This window comes from Rhinopithecus bieti, unplaced genomic scaffold (assembly GCF_001698545.2).
Source record: "Rhinopithecus bieti isolate Rb0 unplaced genomic scaffold, ASM169854v2 scaffold_61117, whole genome shotgun sequence".
NCBI classification, from domain to species: Eukaryota; Metazoa; Chordata; class Mammalia; order Primates; family Cercopithecidae; genus Rhinopithecus; species Rhinopithecus bieti.
In genome coordinates this window covers 3,093,206-3,115,520 of record NW_016824934.1, presented here as the reverse complement: position 1 = coordinate 3,115,520, position 22,315 = coordinate 3,093,206, and the positions used below count along the sequence as shown (strand labels likewise).

At 46.1% G+C, this 22,315-nt stretch overlaps 1 protein-coding gene across 3 annotated transcripts in view; it reads right to left on the bottom strand.

Moving 5' to 3' along the window:
- Positions 1-22,315, bottom strand: part of PRKCE (protein kinase C epsilon) — a 551,430-nt gene that overhangs the window by 194,901 nt on the left and 334,214 nt on the right. For all 3 annotated transcript variants that reach the window (XM_017862726.1, XM_017862727.1, XM_017862729.1), the window contains exons 3-6: positions 20,869-21,028; positions 18,453-18,487; positions 17,040-17,125; positions 12,465-12,594 (exon numbers count right to left, since the gene is read on the bottom strand). In XM_017862726.1, coding sequence (XP_017718215.1) covers positions 12,465-12,594; positions 17,040-17,125; positions 18,453-18,487; positions 20,869-21,028 — 411 coding nt within the window. The remainder of the gene's footprint in view (positions 1-12,464; positions 12,595-17,039; positions 17,126-18,452; positions 18,488-20,868; positions 21,029-22,315) is intronic.

The window sequence follows — 22,315 nt, the reverse complement described above, 5'->3', positions numbered from 1 at the left end:
GCATTGGGAGTTATACCTGATATAAATAACGAATTGATGGGTGCTGACGAGTTGATGGGTGCAGCACACCAACATGGCACAAGTATACATATGTAACAAACCTGCACGTTATGCACATGTACCCTAGAACTTAAAGTATAATAATAATAAAAATAAAGGCGTATTATAAAGAATATTATGCCTACACATTTGATAATCTACACAAAATGAGACTAATTCCTTGAAATACACAATCTGCCAAAACGTACACACGAAGACATACACAATAAATAGGCTTATCTTGTAAAGCAATAGAATCAACCATTAATAACCTTTCAAAACAGAAAGTACTAGGCCCAAATGGTGAATTCTACCAAACACTTAAGGAAGAAATTATATCAATTCTCTATGATCTCTTCTAGAAGAAAGAAACAGAGGTAATATATCCTAACTCATTTTATGAGGCCACCATTACCATAATATCAAAGCAAAGATATTATTTTAAAAACTATAGACCAATAGCTTTTACGAACATGAATGCAAAATCTTCAACAACAATCAGCAAATTGAATCCAACAATTTATAAAGAGAATTATATATCATGACCAAGTAGGATTTATCCCAGGCAAGCAAGGCTGGTTCAACATCTGAAAAATCAACTAATGTAATCAATTATGTCAATAGACTAAAGAAAGAAAAAAATCAAATAGTTCTAACAATAGATGTAGACAAAGCATTTGACAAAATTCAAATTTATTTATGATAAAATATCTCAGCAACCAAGGAATAGAAGGAGATTTCCTCAACTTAATAAAGAACATCAACAAAAACCCTACAGCCAATATCATACTAAGATCAGGAACACAAAAAGGATGTTCCCTCTCACCACTCCTTTTCGACCGTATACTGGAAGTTCTAACTAATGCAGTAAGACAAGAAAAAGAATTAAAAAGTATACTGATTGGAAAGGAAGAAATAAAACTATAAAACTATCTTTGTTTGTCGATGATATGATTGTCTATATAGAAAATCCAAAAGAATCAACAAAAAACTCCTGGAACCAATAATGATTATAGCCAGATTGAAGAATACAAAGTTAATATATAAAAGTCAATTGTTTTCCTATACACCAGCAATGAACAAATGGAATTTAAAAATAAAAAACAATACCATCTATGTTATCATTCCCCCAAATGAAATACTTATATATAAATCTAACAAAATATGTACAAGATCTATATGAGTAGAACTACAAAACTCTTGTGAAAGAAATCAAGAACTAAATACATATAAAGATATACCATATTCATGGATAGAAAGACTCAGTATTTGTCAAGATGTCTTTCCAAACTCGATCTATATATTCAAAGCAACCTTAATCAAAATCCCAGCAAGTTATTTATGGATATTGACAAACTCATTCTCAAGTGTATATGGAGAGGCAAAAGACCGAGGCAAAAGACTAACACAATATTGAAGAAAAAGAACAAAGTCAAAAGACTGACACTACCCAATTTCAAGACTTACTGTAAAGCTGAAGTAATCAAGACAATGTGGAATTGGCAAAACATCAATGGAACAGACAAATATATCAAAGGAACAGAACAGAGAACCCAGAGCAGACCTGTGCAAACACAGCCAACTGATCTTTGACAAAGGAGCAATGGCAATAAAATGGAGCAAAGATAGTTTTCAACAAATGGTGCTAGAAAATCTAGACATGCAAAACAGTGAATCTAGACACAAACCTTACAATCTTCACAAAAATGAATCCAAAATTGACTGTAGACCTAAATGTAAAAGGTAAAACTATGAAACTCCTTGAAGATAATATAGAAGAAAATATAGGTAACCTTGGCTACAGAGATAACTTTCTTGATGCAACACCATGATGAATGGACATGATCCATGAAAGAAATAACTGATAAGCTGAACTTCATTAAAACAAAAAACTTTTGCTCTGTCCCCCACCTCCCCAAACCAAAACAAACCAAAACAAACAAACGAAACCAAACCAAACACTGCCAATAGAATAATAAGAAAAGTAACAGACTGGGAGAAAATATTTAGAAAAGACATATATGATAATATATACCTATATTATCCAATATAGGCAACAAACTCTTAAACTCAACAATAACAAAATGAATAACCCAATGGGCAAAAGACTTGAGCATGCACCTCGCCAAAGAAGATATTCAGATGGTAAATAAGCATACGAGAAGATGCTCCACATCACGTGTCATTAGGAAATAACAAATTAAAACAATGAGATACCACTACACACCTATTAAAATAGCCAAAATACAAAACACTGATAACACCCAATGCTATTTAGGATATGAAGCAACAGGAACTTTTTATTCATTGCTGGTGGGAATGCATAGTGGTCTAGCCACTTTGGGAGACAGTTTGGCAGTTTCTTACAAAACTAAATATACCGTTACCATAAGATCCAGCAATTATACTACTGATATTTAACCAAATGAGGTGAAGAGTTATGTTCATATAAAAACCTGCACATGGATGTTTATAACAGTTGTATTCATAATTGCCAAAACTTGAAAGCAAGCAAAATGTCCTTCAGTAGGTGAACGGATAAACTGTGGTATATCCAGACACTGAAATACTATCCAGCCTTAAAAAGAACTGTTATCAACTGTGAAAAGACATAGCAAAACATTAAATGCATATTGCTAAGTGAAAGATGCCAATCTGAAAAGGCTACCCACTGTATCATTCCAACTTTAGGAAATCTGGAAAAGGTAAAACTATGAAAATGGTACAAAGATTAGTGGTTACCAGGGGTTAGGAGAGAGGGAGGGATGAAGAAGCAGAGCATACAGGATTTTTAGGGTAGTAAAATTATTCTGTAAGATACTATAATGGTAGATTCATGTCATTATACACTTGTATAACGTATAACAAAATAATGGAATGTACACCACCAAGGATGAGCCCTAATGTAAACTATGAACTTTGATGATGATGTGCCAATGAAGGTTCATCGACCGTTAACAAATATACCTCTCTGTTGCAGAATGCTGATGGTGAGGGAGGCTGTGCGTGTGTGGAAGCAGAAGGTATGTGGAAAATCTTTATACCTTTGACCAATTTTGTGGTGAACCTAAAACTACTCTACTTTACTTTTAGTAAAGTCTACTAAAAGTTTTCAAAACCAAAACTGTTCCTGCAGTGAAACCAGGCAGGATGAGCCGTCAGACCTCTGTAACGCTCTACATAACCCGGTCACTGGTCTGGAGAGAGCCCCCTAACCCAGCCTGGAGAGTTCAACTGAGCTACTGAACCCAAGATGCCCACTGGGCTAAAGGTGGGGGTGGGGTGAGGTGATGGCTTTCTCAGAGCAAAACAAACAAGAAAACTCTACCACAGCCAGGCCATGGCACCGTCTTGACTAATGGAGTTATCACTAATAACTGATCCACGGGCTGATCAGAGACCAGGCAACAGCACTGTGCCTGGAATTCGGTCCCCACCCCACTACCCTGCCCCATTGCATCAGCTGCCCTTTGAGGCTCATTCACCTCACCTGCTCCGCCCACCAAACCCATGAAAGTTGTCTTCTGCCTCTTTGTGAGGTGACAGCAAGGAGAAAAAGAGAGTCAAATTGAGAATTTCTTGACAAGGGCAGCTAACTTGTCTACATAACTTGACCACTAGCGCCCTCTGGTGTTGAAATGCCAGACCTGTCTGTCCTGACAAAACAACTTGGGCTGGCAGGTCGGCAAAGGAGCTACCTTTTTTGGTTTTGGGTTTGAGGACTTTGCCTTTCATTTTTTAAAAGTCTGCTATTTCCCCGAGCTATGCAGTCATCTGAATATGTAAAAAAAAAATCTCAATCACACATCAGTTAGCATGCATGATGTGAGATAGTGACTTTGAAAGTGCTTTGAAAAGTCTGGAAATGCGAGGGCAAAGGTGGTGAGGAAGGGGAGCTCTGGATACTTCGGGCAGCCACAACGGGAGCATGATGGGCTCCTGGAGGCTGCAGGTGTCACTGGGAGGCCACAGACCAGCAAAGGGCAGTGGGCGTCCCTGCTGGAACCAAAAGAAACCTGAGAGACATTCTCATTAATGTGGCCAAATGAACCTCCCACCCCTCACAACACTACTGGGAGCACCAAGGCCAAAGGCCGTGAGTCCTGGCTGCCAATCCACGCCCAGCCCTAGGCTGCCCTTTAAGGCTTCTCTTTCCAGAATGCCTCTCAGTGCTCATTTTCACTGGTTTCATTTGTATGAAGTTGTACCAGGAAGAAATAGATCTGCTTTGCCAGGGGCGCTTAGGAAGAGAGAAGCGCTCTTCTACTACTGCCCAGCTATTCACCACACATTTGTAGAGGACCTACTATGTGCTGGGTGGTGCAGCAGCAGCAATGTTTTCTGGGGACATGCTGGGGTTCAGGCATTCTGGCTTTCACCTTCTATTGCACAACCTACCATTCTTTGGAGAGACTTGGTTTCCATGTTTCCACCCTTTTTACAGCTGAGATTGAAGCAAAAGGCTGGCCAGGCTCCTGGGAATTCCTCCAAAGCAAGCAGACAACCTTCTGGGAATGGCGACAAAGCCAACCCTACGGAGGGGCCCAGGTCCATGTATGCTGCAGGAATTTCTTTATGTTGGGGTAATTTGGCCCTTGAGGGTGAGCCAGGGCAATGGTTTGATTTCATAACAGGTTCCAGTCATGCCACACTCAGAGACAGAGAGCAAATATTTGCAAATGGGAAATCATGTGCTTGTGCAATGGAAGTTGGCAGGGGTGTGAGAGTGAACGACCGCAAAGTCCCAGGCAGAAGAGGAGAAAGGAGGTAAGAGGGATGGCCCCCTGGGGTCATCCTGGGCCAAATGTCATCCCCAGAAAGAGATTTCGGAGTCCTGATCACACCAGAACCGTGACTCAGAGCTTTCCGGGAACCACGATCGGCCGCTTGTCTGCTACCCAGCATTCCTCAGATCGAAGCTCAGACTGAATCTTCAGCCATCCTGCCACGTGTGCAGGGGACATTCGCATGGTCCCCAGGCATTGTGGATGCTACTGGAAAGGATTCTGAGTCAACCAAAGCACTCCTGTGGCATTCCTTCTCCCTGCCACCCTTTCCAGGCCCTCTCTTGCTTGTAAATTGCTCACACTTATTTCTGACTCATTGCCTGAATTATGGCCTATTATTTAACTTACTATGTTCAATGACCAAGTACAGTGCAAGTTTCTAGAGAACTAAAGTAATGTTTTATCTCCAGGTTTGCCACGACACCCTGCACAAATCAGGACACCACGCTTTTCAGTTATTCTAACTCTACAGAAAGTAGTAGTACTACAGTGGCATAAATGACACGTCTCAGACTAGACCTAACCGATAACAAGGAACTAGAATCCCAAGCTCACTATGCAAGCCACACAAATTAAATGTCAATGAAAAGGAAGGTAAAGCAGTCCATTAACATGGCTTGACTTTAAAGCGGACAACAAGTAAAAGCGCCCTTATGTAATTCCCTGCTTATATAATTCAACCACAAAAAGACAAGGGCTTAAAGTGACTGTTCAACTTCCAGGGGCCTTTCTTTCATAATTATCCACACTATGCATAAAGAGGCATATATGAGGATGTCTGCATATATTAAAATAGCAACAACACAGAAACCAGTAAACATCCATCAGGAGGGCAACATTTTAAATAATCTATGGAACATCCACAATGTGGACTCTTAGGCAGTCATTAGAAGGAGTCAAGTAGACGTCTGTGCACTGCCTTGGAAATACTCCAAGACATACTGTAGAAAAGCAAATTATATAACTATGCACGGGGGGTTGAATTAACAAATATTTATTGGGTGTCGGTGTGCAGACACTGTTCTAGATGCTGGGTAAACAGAAAACAAAACAGACAAAAAAAAATCTCTGTCCTCATGGACCTTGTATTTGGATTAGGAGAGATAGAAATGAACATGATAAGGTCTGGCACGGTGGCTCACGCCTGTAATCCCAGCACTTTGGAAGGCCAAGGTAGGCGGATCACTTGAGGTTGGGAGCTCAGAACCACCCTGACCAACATAATGAAACCCTGTCTCTACTAAAAATGTAAAAATTAGCTGGGCGTGGTGGCGGGTGCTTGTAATACCAGCTACTTGGGAGGCTGAGGCAGGAAGATCGCTTGAACCCAGGAGGCAGAGGTTGCAGTGAGCTGAGATCACACCACTGCACTCCAGCCTGAGTGATAAAGTGAGACTCTGTCTCACAAAAAAAAAAGAAAGAGAGAAAGAAAGAAAGAGAGAGAGAAAGAAAAAGAGAAAGAAAAAAAAGAGAAAGAAAGGAAGACAGAGAAAGAAAGGAAGAAGGAAAGAAAGAAAGAGACAGAGAGAGAGAAAGAAAGGAAGAAAGAAAGAGAAAGGAAGGAAGAAAAAAAGAGAAAGAAATTAACATCATGTAAGTAATTTAGACTGGGTGCAATGGCTCACGCCTGTAATCCCAGCACTTTGGAAGGCTGAGGTGGGCAGATCACTTGAGGTCAGGAGTTAGAGACCAGCCTGGCCAACATGGTGAAACTCCGTCTCTACTAAAAATACAAAAATTAGCCTGGTGTGGTGGCTCACACCTATAGTCCCAGCTACTCGGGAGGCTGAGGAAGGAGAATCGCTTAAACCTGGGAGGTGAAAGTTGCAGTGAGCTGAGAGCCGAGATCACATCACTGCACTCCAGCCTGGGCAACAGAGCGAGACTCCATCTCAAAAAAAAACAAAAATTTAGAATATTAGAAGATAAGTGCTATGCTATGTTAGAAAAAAAAAAATCAGAGGAAGTATGAGATGAGAGATGAGAGCTTGAGAGCTACCCAGTGGTTAGGGTAGACCCCACAGACAAGATGATTGCATTTGTGAGGAGGTGAAGGGGATGCAGATGGGGAGGTGCAGGTGTGCCAGGCAGCCCCTAAGCCGCCTCCTGATTGCCCCTGCCTCCTGGTGCTCACGCCTTTATGTAACTCCCTCCCTTGGAGAGGACTGGACGTACTGATTCTCTTCTAATGAACGGAAAACATCAAAAGTGACGAAATGTCCCACTGGCTTGTGTCTAGGGCATCTTCTCTCACTTGCTTGTCTGCGCTGAAGGAAGCCAGTCATCATGTGGAAAGGCTCATATGGCAGAGAACTGATGTCTCCAGTCAATGGCCATGTGGGCGAGCTTCTTGTAGTTGGGTTTTCAGATGAGACAACAGCCCCAGCTCTCAGCTTGACTGAAACCTCATGAAGAGTCAGATGCACCCAGCTAAGCTCCATCCGGATTTCTGACCAGAGGAAACTCTGAGAAAATAAGCATTGGTTGTTTTACACCACTACGTCCTGGGATCATTTGCTATGTAGCAATAGACTCTAACGCAGTGTGTGTGAGCACCCAGGCAGCAAAGGTACACAAAAAGCCTGAGAGGACCCATAGCACATTTTTAGAAGTCTGAGGATGAAAGTGGAAAGAGAATACAAAGAAAGCCTTTAATATTTTTAATTTAATCTAACTTCAGCCTTGCTTGGATCTTTGACAGTAAGAACAGTGAGAATCTATTTATGTATTGTGCTCCTTATAATTCTAAAAATAAAAGCTGAAGTTACAACAAGGGGCCTAGCTGTTACAAATAGTAAAGGACTGACATTTTCAGAAATGTTGAAAATTAAAATTATTCTTCATGTTTTAGTGTTTTAAGTATCCAAAATACTTTTTTTTAAAACAAGGAAAGGAAGGAAGGAGGGAGACAGGCAGGCCTTTCTTTTATCTTTATGGCTCTGCACAGTCACCCCAAGGTATGTGGCTAAGATCACTCCATTTTTATTATTTTTATTACTGTCCTCAGAAGGGTAGAGGGCAGTTGGGGTTAAAAGCCAAGGACACCAAGCCAGGCTGACCTGCTTGCAATCCCCCAGTTAGGCAGTACCCAAACCAGGACAGCTCCTCCAAATCCTAGCCTGTGATCTCTTCAGGCCACCACTCCTGTTGACTACTTACTGGAGAGGAGGGGACACCCTGTCCCCTTGGCCCCTGGAAACAGCCGCAGATCAGAGCAGTTATTAAGATGTGTGTCAGAGAGAGGCAGGAGTGAGGAAGACGATTCTTTAGGAATCTCCAGGCCAGGCCTTCGTGGAGTATACCTTCCTCCCTGCGCCTCGTCCCCTGTCTTGGAGGACAGCAGGTGCAGAGCATTCACCCCAGATGGGGATGAGAAAAGCAGGGCTTCCACTTCCACAGGCCCCCGCAGGCCTGACTGCAGGCTCCGTCAGGAGGTCTGGCTTTCCCGTGAAGTTGCCCCTTGGTGCCCGATGACTTCAGAGCAGCTGTGCTGAGACATGAGTGTAGGGGATGGGACGGGGGCAGGTGAGAACTGGATCTTCTCTAGAGAAGGAAACTGCAATCAAAGGGTATTGGGCGTCTCTGCCTCCAGGGGGCACTGACTCCATGCGTCAGTGGGAAAATAAAACACAGGTGGAAAAGGGCCCCAGAGAGGCCCACGGTGCCAGTGAACCTGAGAGTGGAGAAAGCAGCACCATTCCAACGAAGTGCAGCAAGAAAAGGCTCCAAATGCCCGAGACTAGTGATGCTGCTCCTGGAACCTGCGAAGCTCATTTCTGGACTGTTTAATAATGGTTGAAGGGCTCAGACAGACCCATGAATGAGTCTGGAGAGACTCAGACATGGCAGGCACTTGAGTCACAAAATGCAAGAAAGAAATGAACTATTTTGCCTGCTCACTTTGTGCCAGTGTTTTTCTGCCCTCGGTTAAGGATCTCAGTTACCCAGTGATCGTGTGAGCATCCTTCAAGGGTCTGGCCCCTCTGTGGTTGTGGGCAGGAAAAGGACAGCCCCAAAGGCTGAGTGCACCCACAGTTCCTGGTTGTATGCCCTGTGTGCACCCATTCTCTCCCGTCTTCCATTTCCTTGTCAGTAAAAGCAGACATAATTATGCTCCCTCTACCTGGCTGACAAAGGGACAGTCCCCGGAAGGGTATACACACAATGCTTGAACCTGTGTGGCTCAGACAATTTTAGACCAGAGAAAGAGTGACTAGGACAATATCACGGATCCTTCCTCGTAGACTCAAGCTCTGAAGAAACCTGTTTTGCTGAAAATCCTGGAATCTATTTCCAGGAATGGGAACGGGAATGGCAAAAATGCTGAATCCACAGGGCAGCAGGCCAAATAGATGATCTCCAGCCAGGACCAGGGGACCAGGGCTCCAGCCCAGGAGGCCCTGCTAGCATGGTCCAGCAAGAGAGAAAGCCTGGTTGAGTCTTCCTAAGCAGGAGAGGGTGGCATAGAGTACCTACCAGAGTCAGGAACAGGGCCAGGCTGCCTGGGCGCAAGAGCCAGCTTCGTAGGGACTTGCTCAGGGATGCTTGCGGGGCACTAAGTCTTGATTTCTTTTTCTTAGTAATCATAGTAGCAGAACCAGGCTTAGACCTGGGCACAAGCAGCCCCTGCCTTGGGCCCATGGTGGCCTCTTCTGGCCATGACCCCTCTCCACAGGGTAAGGAGTCTACAGGGCCAAGAAGACTTAAGGTGGAGGAAGGATCTAAAGAGGTAAGTGGAAGCAGGTGATTTTCCAGGGCCATCCAACTACTCTGTATGATACTATCATGGTAGATACCGAGCACTGTCCATTCGTCCAAACCCACAGAATGCCCAACACCATGAGTGAATCCCAAGGTAAAATACAGACTGTGAGTGACAATGATGTATGCAGTGTAGGTTCCGTGGCTGCTCTGGTGGGGATGCTGGTGGTGGGAGGCTGTGTGTGTTGGGGGGCACATAATACGGGGACTCTCTGTACTTTCTGCTTAATTTTGCTGTGAACCTAAAAATGGTCTTAAAAGAAATAGTCTCTTAATTAAAGAGAGAGGAAGACAAAGAGGGAGGGAGAGAGAGAAGGAGAGGGTCACAGGAGAACAGCAGCAAGGGGAAAAAAACGACCAAGTAATAATATCATAGCCACAGGAGAGTAAAAGTCTGCACATTTTGGCTGGGGAGCTTCAGGTCTGAGCCTTCGTCTTCCAGCCCTTATGTGGCCTGAGTTCCTCCGGGTTCCTTGGCTCCCATGGACAGACACCCTTGCTCCAGGCATCCTAATTCTGCCCCTTCTTTCCTTGAGCAGGGGCAAGAGCATTTCCTGCCCAATGACAGCTGAATACACTGTCCCTGCCCCTCCTTCTTCCAGGGTCATCAGGGACCCACAGCCCTAACAGTGATGTCTGGGTGTCTGGGCTGCTTTCTTAAAATATCAATATTTATGATGATGGTATCTTCATTTAGGTTCCCTAGATAGATCAATAATTAATATATTTACAACAAAACCAGACATCAGCTCATTAGGGTTCCCTCCAAAGCAGGCCCTGCTTCCCAGCTACCACACTCATCTTTCCAAAAGCACATCTGCTCCTCTGCTAGACACTCGAGATTCCTGCCCCCTCCCTTCTTCCTCTTCTGCTCTCTTCATCTCACCTAAAGGATTACAGGCAGGCCCCGTTTTGTTCAGGGTCACACGCTAGAAAGAATATTCCTACAGGGAAGTGGAATGGCTCCGCCCCCACCTCCAGGGGTGCTGGGAAGCTCACAGAATGCTGGGTGTGTCCACAGTCAGCACCTCCTCATGTCCAGTGGCTGGACTGTGTTCTGTCTCCACAATTGCTATTTCCAGCCCTCACCACCCTCTTCGTGCCTCTCACACCCCCACTTCTCCCTCCTACTTCAAAAAAGACTTCCTATTTCAGAAAATAAGGGGAATCTCCTTGCAATGCCCTCAACAGATTCAAAACTTAAATGATGACTTTGCCCACTCACCTCTTCCTGGATTTCTATCCCTGACACCCAAGATGCATCTGTGCCCATGCCTGGTGGCCAGGCTTGCCCTCCATCTGGGAAGATGGTGTCCATCATTCTCCCCAAGGCCTGTCCACATGCCCCTCCCCTTCCCTGCTGTATCAGCCGTCAGTCCCCTCTCCCTCCTGCCTCATCCATCTCCTTTGCCACTGACTTTTTCCTGACTAAAACATTCTGAAAAAACATCTCCCGCTGTTTTCACTTTAGCCTACAGCACTTGGGCTCCATCCCACTGTCCCACTAAGAGAGCTCCTACTCATGGTGTTATCTTTGACTTTTTTCTCTTCATACTCAATGTGCTTACCCTGAAGAATGACATTGACTTTATAGCTTTAATTGCTTAGATAGTGACAAAACCCACATTTAAATGTTCAGTCTAGACCTATTCCCCAAGTGTCAGTGAGACTGCCCAACAGGTGGGCAGCTTCATGTCCATTTGCCACAGGCACCTCAAGTTAAGGTGTCCCCAACTCAGGCTCTATTTCTACCGCCAACCTTGTCCTCCCTCTTGTAGCCCCAACTCAGTGAATGCTATCACTGCCCTCCCAGATGCTTCTGGTCACTACATCCAATGAATCACTCCTCCTTGATATTTTAAAGTCATTCTCCTCTTTATTCCCACTGCAGCCCTGATCTTATTTCCAATTCTCATAGTTTCTCATTGGGATCCCTTCAATGACCAATTTGTTATGTCCTAGGTTTACTTTCTTATACTTTACTTATTCTTCTAATTTTTCTACAATGGGAATTTATTAATAATACACTCCACATAAACAATAAAACACTATTTTAAAATAATATCCATGCAATATCCCTGCCTAGTAGTTCACAGTTGCCCAACTCTGCCAGCAGGCTGGACCGGCTTATAAAACTGGACACACTCCTCAGGCCACCAGAATACATTTCTACCTCCCTGTGTTATGTGCTGCTCCCTGTGCCACTTAGCATCATCATCTGAGCGCACTGTTTGCAGGCGGCACGGCAGGAAACAGGAAGGAACCCAGGATGCAAGAGTCAAGGTTCAAATCCTACTTCTGCTAATAAGTTGTGTGATGTGAGCAAGTTGCTTAGTCTCTGAGCCTGTGTTTCCTCACCAGGGCCGTGGGGATAAAATCCCCTATGTCCCAAGCCAGTGACGAATCAGCAAGCTATCTTATGTGACAAGGTTCTAGCATGGCTCTTTCAGAGTAAGCACTGAGCCATGGACCATGCAAGAAAAGCCCCAATTCACAGCTGTCACTTTCTTCATGGCCTAACTCCAAAAATATTACTTTCCTTCTGCTCTGATGTATCTTTCCTTAAATTATTATGCTTTTGTAGACTCATCTTGTCTCCCAGACTGTGAGTGATCTTAAGGCGTGGGGTTTGCCCTCCTCCTTCCTCGGTGTTTCCCTCCACCCAGTCCTGGATGGTCTCTGCCCAGAGAATGCCTGCCAAATGCACAGAGTTACTAATGCAGGACTAACAAAGGCTTGTGCTCAGTTCTTGGCCAAATCTGAAATTTACTTTCTAGGCTATGAGAACAGTCCAGGGTTTTTTATAAAGCAGGGATGGGGGTAGGCAGCGGGGAAGGGGACATGCAGGGGCTGAGGGCGGGGCAGGGAGCGACTTACCTTTACACTGCAAACCCTGCCGCAAGAGGCCCCAGAGGAGGGACCCACAGTGATCGCAGAAGGTGGGGACCTTGTAGTTGTGGATGCCGAACTTGTGGGGCATGTTGACACTGAACCGCTGGGAGCCCACCTGCAGGAATGGCAAGACACAGGGTCACAACTGAGCTCCTCCGTGTCCCAGAGGGCTTGTCATCAGAACTCTTGCAGAACTTCTTTCCAAGAGAGCATGTGTCATTGTAGGTGGCAGGCCCTAGCTTGGCTCTGAAAGCTGCCCTGAGGTGAAAAGAGCCCCATCCTGCCCCGGCCTTGGCTCCTGATGCTCTTAACTCATTGTTGGCTGCTCCATTTGACTGTGCAAGACCAGGCCTGCTCCCCAAAACGGTCCCCTCCAGGACTTCAGGACTTTAAGCAATCACAGTAGAGTGTCCTCAATGTGTACCTCAGGCCGGATGCAGTGGATCATACCTGTAATCCCAGCACTTTGGGAGGCTGAGGTAGGTGGACCACCTGAGGTCAGGAGTTCAAGATCAGCCTGGTCAACATGGTGAAACCCCATGTCTACTAAAAATACAAAAATTAGCCGGGTGTGGTGGTGCGGCCTATAATCCCAGCTACTCGGAAGGCTGAGGCAGGAGAATTGCATGAACCCGGGAGGCAGAGGTTGCAGTGAGCCAAGATCGTACCACTGCACTCCAACCTGGGTGACAGAGCAAGACTCTGTCTCAAAAAAAAAAAAAAAAAAAAAAAAAAAGAATTTGCACCTTCAATACTGCTGTGTGCCTGGAAGCCTCAACTAGGCAAAAAGTCTCTAGGGAGCTCAATGGTGAACATGGGATTCTGTGCAGCAGCATGTGAACCCTGCAATGTTGTGGAAACTATGGATCAGTTAGGACGGACAACAATTAGGAGGAAGATGGCTAATACAGAGTGGTGAACACTAAGAATGCTCAGGTCTCAGTGCTGACCACACACCAGGCACCATTATCTTAGTTAAATCTCACCATCACCCTACAGGGCAGAGGTCCATGATTGCCCCAATTTCACAGAAGAGGAAATGAACGCACAGCAGGATCAAGAAAGATGCCTGTAAACTGACGAGAGACAAACACGGGCTTCCATCCCCATGAATCTGCATTCAGAGCGCAGGCTTTTTAACCACTATGCTGCCTCCTATTGATTATTCAAAAGGGGTAAAGAGATGGTGGCAAGACAGAAGGGGAAGGAAGAGGAACAGAAGTCTAGGTGTATGATCAGGGGCCTGGGTCTGCCACGACCCACTCATGAGTCTCAGGCAGGTTTACTGACTTCTCGGAGCCTTGGATTTCTCAGGTGGCAAATAAGGATGGCCCCCCACCCCATCCCACCCAGTGTCACAGGATGGCAGGGTCAGTGAGACTGCAGGGTTGGAAGAGGCTAGAAGTATAACACATTTCATGGAAGCAAGGGTCTGCTGGGCTACTTTTCTGGGTCATTTCTGCCCCTCCACAGTGCTACCTTCCATCTGTGTCTCTAGTGGAGCAGCTGCACCCCCAGCCCATCTCAGAATCGGCAGGAGACCATCACCCAAGACATCCATGGGCTGGGGAGGAGATCACTCTTGTACCCCGGGGATTGGGAAATGGCTGACATGCGGCAAAGCTGGGCCTCAGCTCCCTAACTGACTCATGAGTGAAAGGCCCCCATGGGGGACTAATGAGGGGTGAAATGAGAGCTGGAAAAGGAGCGCGACTTGAACACAAGCGTGAAGATAAGTTCCCTAGCACCCAGTTCCAAGGAATGGCTGATCCTTCCATTGGGTCAAGATTTCACTGATCCCTACTGACGTGGATGGTCTACCACTTAGGGTCTTGCCTGGGGACAAGAATGTCAGCTCTACTGAAAACAACTGTACTCACCCATCCTTAGATGCGTAGCTTAGGTGTGCCTGTTTGTGAATGTAGACTTGTTGACTCTGCCGTGGTCTCTCTCACTGCTAAGGAAGTATGAGATCACTGTGCCCACTCTATTCCTACACAAACCCTGAAGGCATGGTGGACCTATACTGAGAATACAGTCTTGGTCTCTTAGGAATCACCTCATAGGGGTATGAATGACAGACTAAGGTGAAAAAGTGGAGAAGTTGTACCAGGTGACCAAGAAATTCAGTGTGGGGGTGGAAAGAGCTACATGATCCTCAGTTGGGACCACTTAAAACTCTAAGGTATCAGAGAACAGAGGGAGGAGGAGGAAGGAACCCACACAAGAGCATGCCACAGCATCAGACCGACCAAGAGGCCAACACAAAGACGGCACGCGTACAGGGGGACATGTCACACGTGCGCTTGCTGAGGAGGACACAGATACAACGGGGTGAGTGAGATTCACAGAGAGAACATGGAGAGGAAGAAAACGGCAGAAAGAATTGTGAGATTCAAGAAGAAAAAGGTGACACCAGTGGAGATAGAGCACTGTTTGGTTACCACACCTCGAAGTACAGGCAGGGTGTGAGTCCACCACATGCTAAGACACACGGACATGAGATGGGGGTGGACCGGAGTGTTCATGGTGCAGAACACCCAAGACACCCATCACCAGAGCACCTTTTAATAGGAAGGAGGGCATTGAAAGCACGGTGTTTAGGGCTACACATGTTTGTGGCGTGTATGTGTGTATGATGTGTGTATGCACAGGCATCAGACTAAAGGCGGTTACACAAAAGAATGAACTCAAAGTTTGGTCCCTAACAGCTCAGTAACCCGGCAGAAGGCACGCCCATGACCCTGTGGGGCCAGATATGCTGACACTAAAGGAGACTGGCCTCGGGAAGCACAAGATGGTGGCGGGGAGAGCCAGGACTGGCAGTCAACTCTGCCAAGCTAAGAAACCCAGAGCCTCCCTCTCTCAGTCCCTGGCAATTTGTCCCTGGTGATACATGCCAAGTTTGGGAACACACTTCATTGGAGACTTCTTCTCACTGCTCGATATGCCAGGAAAGACAGTCAGAAGAACTGGGTCGCAGATCAAGCTGGGTTCTGAACACTTCAAATCTCAACCCTTTAACGTGCATGGCATGGACTCCTATGGGACCTTTCCCTCCAAAAAGTGCAGAAGAGCTTTAGAGTCCTGCAGAGTCAGAGACTTGCAGGTGATGCGACTGAGATCCTTGAGGCAGGGATTAGTGTACTCCTCTTTGCTTCCATGGGACACAGCATAGTGCCTGTCATACAGGACATACCCAGTAAATGCTCAATGGAATGTCCATAGGAAGGAAATAAGGCAGACAACAAGCAAGCCATCTCTTTCTTTCATTTCCCTGTGAAAACAACAATGGTGTACTGGGGTCATGATCCTAGAGCAGGAGGCACAGGTACTGTCTTGCAGTTTTAACCACAAGAGAGCCCCTGCAAACAACGTTGGTGCTCTGGGCTCAGACTACCCTTCACGGACATGGAAGGCTCAGTCTAAGCCTTGTCCTTTGCTGCTTTCCAGAGACAGTATGAAAGCAGAAGAAGACAGAAGATGGGAAATGCCTGAAATGCCAGGATGCTATTTGACTGAATTATTAAGGAGCAGGCAGAAGGTCTCTATAAGTCAGTCCTGTTGGAAGTCAAATTGTGGACCAGCTGATTATAAACCTACCCAGAGCCTTTCTCTCTAACCCCCAATTATAATAGCCTATGACTACACAGAATTTATTTCCCCTAGAATTAAGAGCATGCTTTTGAAATCAAGTGTTCTGATAATATCTACATCCACATTCACAACTGTCATCTTCCTCAAAAAGGCTTTTTAATCTATCAGTGGGACTGTCATTCTCCTAATTGCTCAGTTAGGAGAACCTATAGCTTCACTGTTGCATTTTCCTGCTTCCTTGCCTCTACCAAACTAGGCAATCTGATGCTAGTTTCTAAGATGAAGAGACAACATGTAGTGCAGTGGTCAAGGGCTCAGGCTTTAGAACAAACTGCCTGGGTTTGAATGTGGCTCTTAGCTGTGCGATTTGGGGCAGGTTAATTTCACTCTCTGTGCTTCTATTCTGTTGCAAAACGAAGATAATAACGTCTAACTCATTAAGCTTACTATGTGGTTAAATAATATATGTTAAAGTACTTCAATCAGGGCATGGTAAGTGCCCAGTGAATGTTGACTATTTTTATTGCTGTGGTTATTGCCACCTAAGTATTCCTTGGGCTTGTTCATTCCACACCATTCCCCCATCAGCTCATTAAACATAAGGTTCCTGCTTGTGTTTCTGTTACTGTTTATTACCTGTGAGGAGCTAGTGACACATCGGTTAGCCACTTTAGTTCTGATGAGATGATGAAATAAAAGAATTCATATTTTTCTTATGGGCTTGAGCGCTGGGCTCACACTGCACTTGGCATAACATCCAAGGGGATAGAACTGACTTGGACCTGTGCTCATCCTGCGGATGGTGTCTCATGCCGGAAGACTGTGGACAGCTCCCTTTGTTCTTTATCAACACAATGAAATGACAGGGTCTCAGGCAGAGAAGGTTTTCTTGGGAACCACAGAAGAGGCAGTGAAGGGAGGGGCTGGCAGTGAAGAAGCCCAGAATTTCCGTGTCATACTTACCTGGTCGGGGGTCTCCTGCTTCTTTAACCCAGCGCACTTGGTGATGATAAGCTCATGGCACCGCTTGTGGACCACACAGGTGCAAACTGCAAACAGCAATGACAGGAATGCTGAGGGACACTCGGGGAAGGGAGTATCCCTCCCAGGATCTATTCAAGGCATGGTGGAGGGACAAGGGGAGCCAGGCCCCTTCTGCCACTGAGTCTTAATTTAATACCCTCCTGAAAGTCTTTCATGCAGCTATTTCTAAACACTGTGCTATCAGAGCCATCAGAGTTTCCTAAATGCTCCAGAGAGCAAGGTAACAGTTATATTCAAAGGACATCAGCAGTTTTCTCCAATTCAGGGAGTACTGATCAATTTTTTCACTTCAATATGCCAAGGTCAGGGAAAAACTTCCTTCCCGCCCTCCCATGGAGCATTGCCTGTTAGAGATGTTGTAGTGGCCTCGCACCCCACTCGGGACCATGCAGGGTGGCTGATGCGGCAGGGGGAACTGCAGCAGGCGGTGCAGAGGCTCTGAGGCTTTTTTATCTTACTGTGTCCTGATATACCAAACTTTAAAATTCCCATCGACTTTAATACATCCACAAGAAGTGGCCTATATCTGTGTTGATAGTGTCATAGCGCAATGTGGGCAGTAGGTGGCTGAAGAGGTAAGTAACTGTTTGTGTGCATGTTACCCCAAAGAACAGCAACTTCCACTAGACACTACCCCACGAGTGAGACCCAGCAGTGCTGCGTGAGGAGATAGAAAAACCTCTCTGCTCTAACCTCAGCAAAACCACCACATGACCATGCCACATTTCCACCTTCCAAATTTGTACAGCTTAACCTTGCATTTGTAGTCAGTTAACTGGAAAGGAATAATCTTAGTGCCTTCAAGTGAACTTTAAATTTTTAAGGGCTAATGATCATACAGCTGAGACCAAAAAAAAGGGATTCGACAAGGACCTTTCAGTGATACCAAGTACAACGAGCAGGTGAGGAAGCTTCTTTAGGGAGGGAGAGAGGGAGAGAGCTGGCAGAATACACAGACCCAGTTTAGGACAAAGTGGGACTTTCAAAGAGCCTCCAACTGAAGCAGTATGTCTCTTTCAGAAAGATGAAAGTGCCATCTGCTCCAGCTGGGACACAAAGGCTGGGTGGATCGGGGACCTGCTGAGACCACAAGGACGCCTGGAGACGAGTGGCACCTGCAAGATACCTCCCATATATATTCCCATATATGCAGAAGTAATGGCTAAGTGGGAACAAAGAAAGCAGGGTCCTGCCTCTTGGGGAGGAAGTATAAGCATGCAAGCTGTGGAGAGCCTCCAAATGTCATCAGACCCAGCACCTGTCTCCTATGGGTGCCAGTGATCTGGATCTAACCATGGGCCTCTGAAGATTTAGTTCATAAATGCCTCTTACCTTGACACTGGTATCCCTGCTTTCCTATGACACCCCTGAAAAGAAGAATAAATTTTTTTTAAGTGAAATCTTACCAGGTCAAAAAACAAACAGAAAAACCACCCAATTTGGGCCACCACCCACATTGCACCAAGTACGTGAAGTATGCAGAATATTGTAATTTCTCTCCCACTTGCAAGGTGCCTTAAATGTCTCCTTCCAGAAGGCCACAGAGGGCAGCCCCAGGGCTTGTGGACCGTGCAAGGTTTGGTCAGCGTCAGAGCTTGATTTCCTACACAGAGAGCCATTCTTGTGCGGTCAGCAATGTTCTAGAAAGCCACAAACGACCCTGCTTGCTCCTGGTAGGCACTGAGCAGTCAAGCATACCTTTCCTCATGGACAGAATGGACATTCCTCTTCTCCCAGCACCAGGACATGCTCTGTGGGCCCTCTAACTGTGGAAGAGTGCTGCAGCTGGCTCGTAGATTTCCCTGGGCAGTCCAAAGACCACCAATGATTCTAAGCCAATCTGTGCCCCGAACTGGGGGTTCAAGAAGTTGTCTAGGTGAAGGCCAACATTAGAGGTTCCTTCCATGGCCAGAGTGTTATTCCCAGGGCAAGACATAAAGTCAGCATGGACACAGAACAATCACACAAACCTGGCCTTACCCCTGTCCTTAGTATACTAACTACAGCTGGTCAGGGAGCTCCCTGCAGTTCCCAACCCAGTGGAAGCCAGAAGTTATTCGGGTTCCACCCCAGGGAACCTACAGCTCAGTGGCCTTCACCCATGGGCTTAGAGGAGACCCGAATCTGTAAGACCAGCCACTCAGTTCATGACCAAATATAGCAAGTAAAGGTCAGACAGCTGGGTCTGCCCTGGTAATTGGAAGTATCTATGGCTGGAATGGGGCATTAATTCTGCCTCAGTTGGGCTAGGCTTGCTCTGAGCTGTATCATCTCAGATGTCTACGCCAACCTGGATGATTGACTTTGTGACATCGCAAGGATAAGACAAGTGACTCCTGGACACGTGGAATCCAAGGGGTCCTCAGAGCCCAGTACAGATGTCCCTGGCTGGGTTCATACTGCCTCACTCGCCCTCCCTGGCTGGATCCAAGGGTTCATGAAGGCAACCTCTACCTCAGCTTCAAAGAGCTCAGACAGCTTGCCAGAAAGGCTGCTGCGGTGTCAGGAAAAGTATAAACGTTAAAAGTCAGACTGCTAGGGGTAGAATCATACTTCTGACACTTCCTAGCTGGAGGACATCAGGCCAGTCCTATTTTCATTTCTGAGCCTTGGTATTGTTAGTGGAATGGAGCTGGTCTTGGATCATCTTTATCCCAGCCCCTCTCCTCCTTCCAGATTTTTTTATTTATTTATTTTTAATTTTTTTAAGACAGAGTCTCACTCTGTCACCCAGTCTGGAGTGTAGTGGAGTGATCTCAGTTTACTGCAACCTCCACCTCCCGGGTTAAAGCGATTCTCATGCTTCAGCCTCCCAAGTAGCTGGGATTACAGGCACGTGCCACCATGCCCAGCTAATTTTTGTATTTTTAGTAGACACAGGGTTTCACCATGTTGACCAGAATGGTCTCAAACTCCTGACCACAAGCAGTCTGCCTGCCTCGGCCTCCCAAAGTGCTGGGATTATAGACATGAGCCACTGCGTTCGCACCCAGCCTCCTTCCCGATTTTCTAACACATCCTAGACATCAGATAATTTCACTTGTAAATAATTCAGTGGATTATTATTCAGTGGAATCCTCACTTTGGATTCCTGAGGTATGTCTCTAAAAGATAAGGATCCTTTTTAAAAACACACAATCAGCTGTGTACAATGACTCACATCTGTAAACCCAGCACTTTGGGAGGCAGAGGTGGGTGGATCACTTGAGGCCAGGAGTTCTAGATCAGCCTGGCCAACATGGCGAAACCCCATCTCTACTAAAAACACAAAAATTAGCCAGGCATGGTGGTGTGCTCCTGTAATCCCAGCTACGTGGGAAGCTGAGGCATGAGAATCACTTGAACCTGGGAGACAGAGGTTGCAGTGAGTGGAGATCATGTCACTGCACTCCAGTCTGGTCAACAGAGCGAGACTCTGTCTCAAGACAAGACACACACACACACACACACACACACACACACACACACACACACAGAGTCACAATATCCTTGTTGGTCATAAAATCTTAACTCCTTTGATAAGATAAAATTCTAGGTATAAAGTTGCCAGAAACCATCACTTCTTTCCATGTATTTCCCCCCATGTACTAAACACACACTTAGCCCTCCAGAATAGTCCCCTGCATTCACATAAGGAAGAAACCAGGCACGCCAGCATTCTTTAAACGAGGTGCATAGTCTCCCCTACCCCATCCCCGACTTCTTGCCACAAAGATGTTGTAACTAAAGGTTCCCGAGAGAGGCTTACCAGATGAAGTCTCTGCAGTGGGAGCAGTAGGTGGGCTGCCGAAGATAGGTGGCCATGAACTTGTGGCCGTTGACCTGATGGACCCTGCGCCTGACGGCTCCCTGCCGCTTTCTCGGCCGCATGCGTTCCCTGAACACGCGCTCTTCATTGTCTTTAGGGGCTGGGGAAGGACAAGAGCAGGGAAGAAAACAGAGTTTGGGTTAGTGCACCTTCCAAATGAGCTCCCTCCAGAGAGTTACTCCATTCCTGGAAGAGTGGAGCTGGGGTGAGTGGGAGGTAGCCTTTGTGTGCGGAGGAACTCGGGGGTCTGAGGAGTCTCACGGAGCAGCTGGAGTGAGCAAGCACACACAGGGTGGAAAGGCCCAGAGTGTGCCTGTTCCTGCTACATCCTCAGATTCCATCCAATCCAAATTCTGCTCCAGGCTGGCTGCCCCTTTCCTCCCTACACAGGCTGCAGCTGGTTTCAAGGGCTTGGGGTCAAAAGGCTCAAGGTTTGCATCTTTGTGCAACTCCTGAGCAGTGTGACCTTGGATAGGTGGTGTTTCCTCCCCCTGAGCATCTGAGCGCATCTCCCTCTGTAAACGGCGATGGCAGTGCCGGCCACACGGGTGGCTGAGAGGATGCAATGAGATGAATCTCCACACCCTGAACTGCCTAGCTCAAGAAGTAGCTGCCTAATAAGTTTGACTTCTTCCTTCTTTCTCTGACCTAGACTAAGCCAACCGAGAGCATTTTCCCAGAGGTCAAAAGGAGAGGGAAATACGACACGGTGAAAGCAGTTTCCCAAAGGCTCAAGACCATCAGCATGGACTGTAAGATCCCACTGGGGTCAAAAAGGTCTTCCCTATACCTACCATCCCTCCACTTCTGAGACTGCCCCGCCAACTGAGAATGCCTTGCAAGGGGACTCACAGATGATCACAAAAATAATAAAGATAATTGTTATCTTTACATATTTTTGCCCCCTCAAAATTAATATATTGAAATCTTAACCCCCAAAGTGATGCTATTTGGAGATGGGGCCTTTGGGAGGTAATTAGGTTTAGATGAGGTCATGAGGGTGGGGCCTCCATGATGGGATTAGTGTCCTTATAAGGGGAGGAAGAGACCAGAGTGAGTGAGCTCTCTGCCATGTGAGCGAGGAAGAAGGCCCTCACCAGAGCCCACCCATACTGGCTCTCTGATCTTGGACATCCAGCCTCCAAAACTGTGAGAAGTCAATGTCTGTTGGTTAAGACACCCAGTCTTTAGTGTTTTGTTATTGCAGCCTGAGCTGATTAAGACAAGGATGACCATGATAAATGCTTACCGTGGGTTTATGCTGTGGCAAGTGCTATGCTAAGTGTGTTATATCTTGGTGATATAACACATCTCACTGAACTTTCAAAACAACTCCACTTGAAGGGTACTGCTATTAGCCCCATTTTACAGGTATGCAAAGCGAGAA